The 11,125-nt window shown below is 32.0% G+C and overlaps 1 protein-coding gene across 1 annotated transcript; it reads left to right on the forward strand.

Moving 5' to 3' along the window:
- Positions 1-3,825: 3,825 nt before the first annotated feature.
- LOC123196974 (probable sugar phosphate/phosphate translocator At1g06470) lies at positions 3,826-10,747 on the forward strand. The gene is made up of 13 exons (XM_044611138.1): positions 3,826-4,017; positions 4,390-4,892; positions 4,994-5,163; positions 5,927-6,012; positions 6,112-6,161; positions 7,433-7,500; positions 8,377-8,477; positions 8,593-8,605; positions 8,795-8,979; positions 9,164-9,250; positions 9,484-9,578; positions 9,932-10,093; positions 10,262-10,747. Exons 2-12 carry the CDS (start codon positions 4,405-4,407, stop codon positions 10,050-10,052), a joined length of 1,464 nt encoding a protein of 487 aa, XP_044467073.1. The 5' UTR covers positions 3,826-4,017; positions 4,390-4,404; the 3' UTR covers positions 10,053-10,093; positions 10,262-10,747.
- Positions 10,748-11,125: the final 378 nt, after the last annotated feature.

An 11,125-nucleotide genomic window follows, 5' to 3' on the forward strand; every position in this document is an offset into this window, starting at 1 on the left:
ACATGACGCTAAGGGAAGAAGACACCATGATTTTCTTGATTTATATGTTTTTGATGTATATGTGAATGTATGCATATATATATACTTGATATAAATATTGGTGGATGTGATTGTGTATATATATCTATATATGTATATATATATGGCTACTTATTGAAATTGATTATAAAGTTTTTGTGGGTGGTAATTTTATGATGGTTATTATTAAGTATTTATTTTGTTAATTGTGGTTAAGTTAATGAAAATTCAGTCAGTTGGTAAGACTGGTTTGTGTGAATTGCTAATTAGGAGTGTTACAGGGCATTAAAAAAAAATTCCTCGGGCCCTCTAAAATAAGGGAACTCTTGCCGTTTTTCTGTAACACACCTATTAGTTAGGAGAGGTTACAGTGTTTAGGCAAAAACTTTTGAAATTGTTTAATTATGTCTACTTATATAGACTTTTGTCTTTGTCCCTTACAATCTGTGATATATTCAAACTTTAGGGCAAACAATGATCATACATAATCCTTATCCAAGGATAACAAATACCCATGCATGATCTATGCATGGTCATGTATAGACCAAAATTATCCATTCAGGTTTGATCCTTATCCAGTTGGATAAAACTTATCCTTCATAATTCCTATCACATTCAAACACCTCAGGATTATTACAATTTGGTCTCTAAGTTTGATAAATTACACTTTAAGCCCAAAGACATTTTGAGACTTGAAATCTTTATCTGGATACTAGACTAGATTGATCTAAGATAATCTTATTCCTTTAGAGTTTGATTAACTCTTATTATGTGTAAACCATAGGCTCTTCGTAAGGTTGATAGTGGATAGATTCATGTTAAGCTCTTGACTTGACAATTAACATAAACCAAAATTGGTCTCTAGTAAGATATCATGACCACCTAACAACAAAGTGCTAACGATTGACGCTTAGCTTATTAGTGATACGGTTACTTATACAATTTGATTCTTTTATCATACAATATCTCTTCAAGGCTAAGGTATAGATTTAATGTCTCCCTTAGAGGAACCCTCGATATACATGGACTGACATTTATGAATGACCAAACAATATTCGATTAAACATCAATTCAATCCCACTGTGGCCAAAAATTTAAATGGTTGTTGTTATCCATCAACGAGCCTATCTGAAATATCAGTTCTCGTGTTCAAAAGTGACGAATCCTCTATTAATCTACCATAGTCTTCAAGGGGCTAATATGAAATCATACTGATTTTTACGCAAAACAGTCTAGTGATCTTAAGTATAAAGATTACATGTACCATTATTCGTTAAGATGATCTATTTCATAAGAACTGAAGCAACCATCTATATTGAATTCTCTTAGTGGGTATGTCTAGTGGATATGTTTACACATAAACCCATATGTTACACTAAGCTATTAATAAATAATTTGGACACGTGAGATCTATCACCGCCTTTTGATAGTTATAACTATATTATATGTGTCATTAGTCAAGGTAATATCAGAACCATAGATGTTTTTAAGAACAAACACTTAATGTGAACATATGGTCCTCAGTATTAGTTGACACAAATTAAACTCCTTATCACAATTCAATCATTTTAAGGAAATATATCTGAAATGCACATTCAATGTCAGATAAAGAATTCCATTTTTATTTATTATAAATATGAATACATCAAAATATACACTAGTGATGACTAGCTCTAGGGCACTGTCTTGCTAATCTCCCACTTATAATATAGCCAATTAGTCATATGTCTAATGTCATATGAGGGCAAATGTCCATCATGTTTTTGCTATAATAGAAGCTTTGTCAATGGGTCCACCAAATTGTCATTGGTGTCAAAAATTTGTGATCGATCTTATAGCTGATGCGTAAGGGATTCGATTCATCTTCTCTCTCTTCTTGTGTCCATGGACATATCTCTTTAGAAATATATATGCCATGAGACATTGAAAGAAATCTATTCTTGGATTTTTTTTAATACTAAATTTCTTTAATACATTGCCTATGTTCATGTTTTGACTTAGTCGTAGTAGCTTATGTAATCTTTTTCTGTAGATCTTTATACGAAGGATATAGATGGTTTCTCCTAAATCTTTCATGGAAAAGCACTTGGATAACATAGTCTTTAATGATTTCAGGTTTGGTATATCTTTTTTTGTAATAAGAATGTCATTAACACACAATATCAAATATGCACTTATGCTTCCACTGACCTTATTATATGCACACAACTTATCTTCGTATTTTATGAATCTAAATTCTCTTACAACATCAAAATGAATGTTCTAACTCTTAGAAGCTTGTTTGAGTCTATATATGGATCTATACAATCTGCATACTTTATTAGCTTATCCATCAAGAACAAAACCATTGAATTTGTCATATATACATTCTCTACAAGGTTTTCATTTAGGAAAGTCATTTTGACATTAATTTGTCAATATTTATTATTGAAGTATGCAACAATCACAAGCATAATCCAAATAAACTTAAGCATCACTACTTATGAAAAGGTTTCATCATAGTCTATGTTATGTTTTTGAGTGAAAACTTTTATGATCAACCATGCTTTATAGGTATGCACGTTGTCTTCCATGTCAACCTTCCTTTTGAAGACCCATTTAGGGTTTTATCCCTTCAAGTGAATCCACTAGAATCCATACTTAATTCTGCTACATTAAGTCTCTTTTAGATTTCATGGCTTCAAATCATTTAGGGAGTTAAAATCCAATATAACATCTTTGTAAGTCATAGGTTTGTCATCATGGATGATCAATATATCACTATGTTAAGTTAAGAGATAACCAAATCTTTCAGGCTTATGATGGACTTGGCTAGACCCATACAACTCGTGTGTAGGTTGAGTCGTTTGGCTTTTTCCACGATAAGTGTTATAACTGCCTCATGATATTCAACCACTTTAAATGGTAGATCCTCTTATATGACGTATGTGGTATCTTATGGTGCCAAAACTTTGTCAAGTTTTATCTTCCTCCTCTTAATCCAATTGAGAATTAGTTCTCTTTCTAAAAGGATGTCAATTCGAGCAATAAAGACCTTTTGCTTTGTTAAATAAATTATTTACAAAATTATATATTACAATTATAGAATTAATCGACATATTGAGTTTTGTTATTGTTTTACCTTGATACAAAGAGAAATGGACAAGGATGGATAGTAATAAAAAGGAATATATTGAAATCAAAGAGAAAAATGATAAAAATTTGTGTGAACACAATGTAAGAGGGATTACTTCGGTTAATAAACAAATATCTCCATATTGATTATAAGCAAAACCACATATAGATAATCATGAAACTAGAAAACATCAATAATAAGTCTGTCAACATTGTGGTTGATGATGACACTATTAGTTTTGTTGGTCTTTCTCAACAACTAAGACAACTTATTCCTGTTTATGTGACAATTGCCTTTAAATCAAGACAACTAAATATATAATTTTAGCCCCCAAGTGTCACATATACTCATTTCTAACATTCATGAAATGTACTTTAAATTTATTAAACCAATTCAACACATAAAAAAACAATAAACAATAATCATATAAATGAACTTTAAAATTAATGTTTGTATAAATATTTTGATATAACAAACTTCATTGATTTGGTATTTTAAACTTGGAATGTGAGAAAGAGAGTGAAAATCTGATTTTTGGTGAAGTTTAAGGGGTTGACGTAACATTGGTGGATGAAATACAACAAAGTGTTATAAAAAAGGTGAGGACATTTTTGTAATTAAATTTGGATTTTGGCCACACCGGCATAATCTTTAAAAATTTCATTTAATTGGTTATTTTCTCAAACTTTAAAATCTTGAACAGAAAACGGAAAAATGAATATTCGTTCAACGTGGATTTGCTTTCCCTTGAGATCTAAGTATTTGGACAACAAATGACAATAACCCTCGAACCACAGCCAAACATCCTTTGACTCAACTTTAACCAAGCCCCATTAAATCGCCCAGATCAGATCTCTCTTCTGTCATTCAACAATCAACCTCAGGTCAATCCAATCTCTTCCTCTTTATTTGCGATTTTTACATTGCGTTTTCAATTTTATGATAGTATCTCGACTCTCTGAATGTTGACTTTCATTTCCTGGTTTTCTTTTAGCTTGTAATTGGTTCATTCAATTTTTATTAGCGCCATTAAGAATCAGTCCAGTTATTTTGGAGCTCGGTTGGTTCTTTAGTGGATTTGTGACTTCAATTTTGAATTTTCACGTAGTTGCTAAGTCATTATTTTTCTTTTTTAATTGTAAAAATTGTAACTGGTAGAAATTTTGATTCAAGCATAATATCTTAAGAATTCAATCTTGAAAATGATTGTGATTGAGTTTTAATTAACAATTTGAATGCGCTGATATGGCTTTCAGATGATATATTAGGAGATGGTAGAGAGTATTTTAGATCCAGGAAAGGTTGAGAATAATTCAGAAAGTTTCTACATTGATACCACAAACGAAGCATCTTTACTTCCGAGGGATCCTTCGTTCTCAGGCTGGTGTGAAGAACATAATATACCACATTTGCATCATCAGTTTCAAAATTCTGAAGCAAGTGTAGAAGACTGTGATTTTGAATTGCCTACTCCTCAAGAGGCTGATTTAGGGAAAAGAATGCAGCTGAATGGAGGGAATACTATGTTTGATGATTCCATACATGGAAAAAGGAGTGGAGATGAGAAGTATGTGCCATTTGATATTGAAAATGGTTCTGGAAGGGAGATAAGCTTATCAAATATTGGTGATGGCCCCAAATTGAGTGGTGATATTGGAACATTGTCATCACATTCTCGGAGCAATGTTTCTGCCGCTGATGTGTTGAAGACACTGTTTTTCATACTGATGTGGTATACTTTCAGCACGTTTTTGACCTTGTAAGTTCATGCTTTACTCATTAAATCATGGGACTTATATGCATATGATTTTTTGTTGTGAACTTATTCTTTTTGTTCTTTTCTTTGGTTGGTCTCTGTAGGTATAACAAAACTCTGTTGGGAGATGATATGGGAAAGTTCCCAGCTCCTTTATTGATGAATACTGTCCATTTTACAATGCAAGCTGTTTTATCAAAAGCAATCACTTGGTTTTGGTCCCATAGGTTTCAACCTGCTGTTGCTATGTCATGGAGAGATTACCTCTTCAGAGGTTAGTTCATCAAATGTCTATGCTTCTCTTGTTGCTGTTGTTTTTTTCCTTTTCCTAGATCATGTTAATGCAACTAGCAAGTTTTTCTTTTATCTCTGGTACATTATTACCAACTAATCTGGTGCTCATTATTTATATCACAATGCTTAGTAGAGAGAGGAATGATTGGGAGGTTGATGCTTCCTTGACCTTAATTTTTCATTTCTTTTTATTTTTTTCCCCTTCTTGGTGATGCTATAATGTGTTTGTCCATCAATTGTTTTTTCGGACAACACTATTTTGAAAATATTGCATCTTGCCTAGTACTGCTGTAGAGGGGAGGTAAACACTCGTGATAAAAATTTCAATTCGAAAAAAGATTTTATGACATGATAATAGAAAAAATACCATCAACTCTTTTGAATAATGAGTGCCAAGACAAAAGTGTTAAAAGTCACATTTGTGTCACCAACTGCATTCATGGTGAGATACACACACACACATACATATAACATCATGTATTGAATAAAGCATACAAGGTGATATTAATATTTGAAATATTTAATTTGATTATTTTTATTGTCTTTGTGTATTGAAGTATTTAATATCAATCTTTAATGAAAATGCACATCATTTAAACTTATTGTGTAAAATCTTCCTCGAACCAACCTCTACTGTATATGAATGCTATTCTTCTTTCCTTCTGTGCTTTTAGTTGTAAATTCTTTACTACTTATTAACTTTTCTATCAGCTAATGCAACAGATGGACTTTGCCTTTAACAGTTGTACCAACAGCTCTAGCAACAGCACTGGATGTTAACTTGAGCAATGCATCCCTTGTTTTCATCTCTGTTACTTTTGCCACAATGGTCAGTTGTATTTCTCTGTCAATTTAATTTTTGAACTTCCTTTTCATGCCATACTGATTGTTTACTGACTTCAATTTCTTTTTTTTTTATGTTTTATAGTGTAAATCCGCTGCTCCTATATTTCTCCTTTTATTTGCTTTTGCATTCAGGTAAATTTCTAAGCATCTGAGTTTCTCCAATCTCATCAATTTTAGTGTTTACTATATAAATATTTCACATGAATGTAGTGTTGTCTTTTCTTTGTATTTTATTAATGCATAAATGTAAACTTATATGTGTGTGTGTATTATGTATACATCAATGTGTCATAATCTGTACATGTGCCCATGCTGTGTATGCATGATGTGTGTGACACTGTATTATATATGCTATCAATATAATTGCGCTCGTATAAAATTACAATACTCCCATGTTCGTCTCATCTCTATCCTGCTGACATGGAGATTGTAAATTGAAGGGTTAGGGTGCCTCTATTAGTGAAAAAGGAAGGTTGGAATAAAATTGAGTTTAAAGGGATTGGAGAAAACATTAGTGTAGTCTCCATGGACTTAATTAATTGAAGTTGAGTTTGTGGGCTAAGCTGAGTTCTTTTGACTCTTATGGAGGACAGTTTTGCTTTTGAAGATAGAAGAGAGGAAGATATTTTAATCATTTTGCGACAGAGTTATTCTTTTCACTTCTCTGTGAAGGTTGGTCTCCAAAGAATTCCTAGATAAATATATGGGGGTAGTGTTTTATATATTGGTTTTGAATATGTTTTCGAAACCTAGTCATGAGTTTTTTGTACTGATGTGTGGGCATTTGGTCCACATTGTAATCTTCCTTTTAATATTATAATTTTGAAGGCTTTGTGTATTAAAAATTCAATGAATTGGGGGAGGAGTTTTGAGTTTACTTTTATTGGCATCCCAATGTCTATTTATTGAGCTAGCTTAAAAATTAGAAATAAATGTTTGTGCTTTCCAAAGATAATGTTCTGTTGTCAGTCATGAACATTGTTTGCTCAAATATCCTTATTTGTTGGAACTTATACTTTATAAATGGTATCCCCTTGTTTTACTACATTACTAGCTATCAAAAGAAAAACATGTCCTCGATTTCCCTTTCTTTTCCTCGGAGCTTGCGTTTTGCACATCAACCATCGTATATGTTTTTGGAGCATAAATGGTATTATTAAATTTTCTTCACCTTGTTTCATATTTTCGGTTGCCTAACAGAGATTTTTGTTCTAGGAATTCTGTCTAAAATACAATTTGAGTTGGAATAAGGCTGCTTTGTTTTATAAATTTGACTGCAAGTGTGTACAAAAGTTTATGCTTTTCTTCCCACTTTTGAAATTTAATGAGAAATATTATGAAGCCATGCAATTTAAACTCTACCATCTTTCATTTACTTTGTTCTTTCATGTTGCCTTCTGTAGGTTGGAGTCTCCAAGCTTTAAACTTTTAGGTATCATAATGGTTATCTCCGTTGGGATCTTATTAACAGGTATGCAATGTAATCATTCTCTGTTTGAAATTTAACATATAATTTCAGTATATGAATAATATTCATTTTCATCCTCTATATTGTCTAAATCTCTCTGTTCCAATGAAATATCAGAAACTTGGTAAAGTGAAAACAAAATAGCCTTCGGGACATAAAATGTTTGTAATGAAACAAATAATATTTATAGAGTTGTAAATTCTTATGTCTTGCGATGCAGGAGAATACAATAGTCAGCAAACTAAGAATTTCAAGTACTTTTTCTGCAAATTCTTGAGTGATAAAACCATCCAGATCCCTCCAGCTTTAGAAATCTGTCTTTTTATGTGGGATTTACAAGTAAATGAGATGCCACCATTTTTTATATGAAACTATAAATTTTATATTCATACAAATAAAAAAGGTGTGGAGATGCAACAATCAAATGTCCAAAAAATTTTAAAAATACCACGGTAGGAAATTGTTTCTATAAAACTATGGTAAGTGATCATCCTGGAACAAAAATGTCCAAATGCTGTGCAAAATCAACTGAAAACTCCTTAATTAAGATGCATGACAAAAGAAATTCTTAAAATTTTAAAGAAACTGAAGCCCAAAGGAAGCTAAGGTGATAGTCTCTTGTGAATGACTTGGCTTTCAGGTTTGATGGGTTTGATCATCTGTGATTGTGTTACTTTACAATTACATATTGATAGAAGTTTCAAGCTTTTTTGTGACCTCTACCATCATCATCATTATTGGCTGTGTATTTTTCTTGAGGGAGGAGGGGGGTGGCGCGTGGGGGGCTTGCCGAAATTTATTGCAATTTTGAAGCATGATAATGTCCCCATGACAAACTGAGTGTTCTAATATGTTTTTTTTAATCACTTCAAACACCAGTTGCAAAGGAGACAGAATTTGAATTTTGGGGGTTTGTTTTTGTTATGCTCGCTGCTGTCATGTCTGGGTTTCGTTGGTGCATGACTCAAATTCTTCTACAGGTATTGTTTCATTGGAAGCATAACTTGGATACTTTTGATTCCATAGTTATACAATCTGACTTAAATTTGCATTTTTTTTTTGGCGGTGCATGCTGAAATGAAAATGTACATACAGAAAGAATCTTCCGGTAGGTGCTATTTCTCACTATTCCATTTTATTTGAAGTTTTAGCCAATATTTCTTGTGATTAGATTTGCATGTAGTGCTTTAATTGATTGCCCATGTACACAATAATATTATCATGTTTCTTTGGTAAATATTTTGTTACAGTTGTATGCTTAACTTAAGAATTTGTTTCTAAATTGTTCTACTTTCAGGTCTTAAAAATCCACTTACCTTGATGAGCTACTTGACTCCTGTGATGGCAGTGGTGACTGCTCTTCTATCCCTTTTGTTGGATCCATGGCATGAATTCAGGGAGAACAATTACTTCAATAATTCTTGGCATGTCACTAGAAGTTGCTTGCTGATGCTTTTTGGCGGAACTCTAGCCTTTTTTATGGTACAAAATGCAGTTAGATCTCATATTTTTCTTCCATGAAATGGATGTGGGAATGTTTTACAAAGTAGTTGGCAAATATTTGATGCTTTTCATTTCCTGTCTGATAAGCTTGTGTGCTAAACACACTTCTTTTAATCTGAGTCTCCTTGATACCCAAAGAATTAACCCATAACTCTTCTTTCAGGTTTTGACAGAGTATGTACTTGTCTCAGTAACAAGTGCTGTCACGGTAACAATAGCAGGAGTTGTTAAGGAAGCTGTAACCATATTGGTAAAGCTATTCTCTAGACCTCTAGTCTTACAAACTAATTTTGCAGAATGTTGACCTTTGTCTATGATTTATTGTCTGGTTGGCGTACTTTCTAGTTTTCAATCTGAAAATGTTTGCATAGATGCATTGTAAAGATTTTTTTCTTAGTTTCATGGTTTCTTTATGTAAATGGTTACAAAGTATCAAGTTTTCATTAAAAAGACTTCTGTTGACTTTGATTTGGAAATATGTAGGTCGCAGTTTTTTACTTCCATGACGAGTTTACTTGGTTAAAGGGGATTGGTCTTGTCACGATCATGGCTGGTGTCAGTTTGTTCAACTGGTTCAAGTAAGTCCTCAGTATAGTTTTCAAGTACAATTATATGCTTCTATGCCTTTTCTTAATGGCAATGTGAATTCATATTTTGTCAGCTCTCTATTTAGTTCTATTTCATCTTTGGCATCCAACAGTTTTCTTGATAAACCTAAATTGGTTGAATTTTAAAGTTCATTCCATTGTTTTATTTGAGCTTATAGATAATAAATTGTGTGAGCAATGTATTAGTTGTAGGAATTAGGTACAAAATGGAAAAAAAAAAAAATTGATTTTTTTACCTACATAACTTGGCAATTTATTGGTATATTTTGCTTGTAGTAAAGTTTTCCTGATTATTTATTTTAATAGACACTATACTCTTTCAGATACCAGAGGCTACAGGAGGGTCATACAAGTGCCGACGACATTTTGAGTTCACCCACAGCAAACGTTAATGCAAAATATGTTATCCTAGAGGAGTTCGACGATCTAGATGAGGGCACTTGACTGTTTCAGTTATTGCGTCACATGAATTTTATAAATTTTATGTAAGTATTTTGTTGAACCTCCTTAACAAAAAATATTTATAGTATATAAATTAGCTTATATGCAGTTTGAGGGCATCTCTTCTTTCAACTTTGTATTTCCTGTGTGCTTTATGGTAATAGAAGTCTTTGATTTGGCTTTATGAACTAATAGTGTATTGTTGATTTCAGGTTGGTGTTATGAAGAAAAGCAGGTGTCACTGTTAAATTGGTCTATATTTGCAATATTTACTGATTTTTTGGGTGGGCAAAGCTTTGCCTTCATTGTTGTTGCTTCTCAAGCAGGCCAGTGGTGAAACAAGTGCGCATACAATAATTTGGGTTGAGCAATGACGATTCGCCAATCAGCATGGACGAGAGAAACCCATTTCTAATAGAAGGTTCCCACAAACTTTAGTAGTAACAACTTTGTCTCCTGTGTTAGATACGTGCTTCAGATTTGATTAGTTTGAAATCATTTTATTGTCGGTAGTTTTTAAGATGTTAGGACATTGAAGATGCAAGTGGCAACCACAAACTGTAGTAGATTGAGTGCTCCGTTTTTGTTTATTCAGTGTGACATATCAAGCGATTGTCGCTTTTCTAAAACGTCCATTCATCAATAAATATAGGGAAGGCAATTTGTGGGTCATGAAGCAACCTACCCTGTTTCTTGAATCCGATATTGGCGTACGTTGGGTAAGACATGAGTGGTTTGTTGTCTATTAAGCAAATCTATCCATAAAACTATATATACAAATAATATATATAATTTTATATATAAATAACGATATATCATTATATGTTTGTATGATATTTTATTTATAATTTAAAATTTTTTAATCATATAGTGATATGTCATTAATTATATATATAACATTATTTATAAATTTATAGTATTGTTATTGTAAATGTTTAATATATTTTAATAATAATCCTTTTTAAAGTATAGCTATCATTAATATTATTATAAATAATTCAATATAGATATTGTCATCAAGTTTATTTCAAACATTTATTTTGTAGCATAAGTAAAATTAAATTTTAAGTAAAATA

This window comes from Mangifera indica, chromosome 14 (genome assembly GCF_011075055.1).
Source record: "Mangifera indica cultivar Alphonso chromosome 14, CATAS_Mindica_2.1, whole genome shotgun sequence".
NCBI lineage: Eukaryota > Viridiplantae > Streptophyta > Magnoliopsida > Sapindales > Anacardiaceae > Mangifera > Mangifera indica.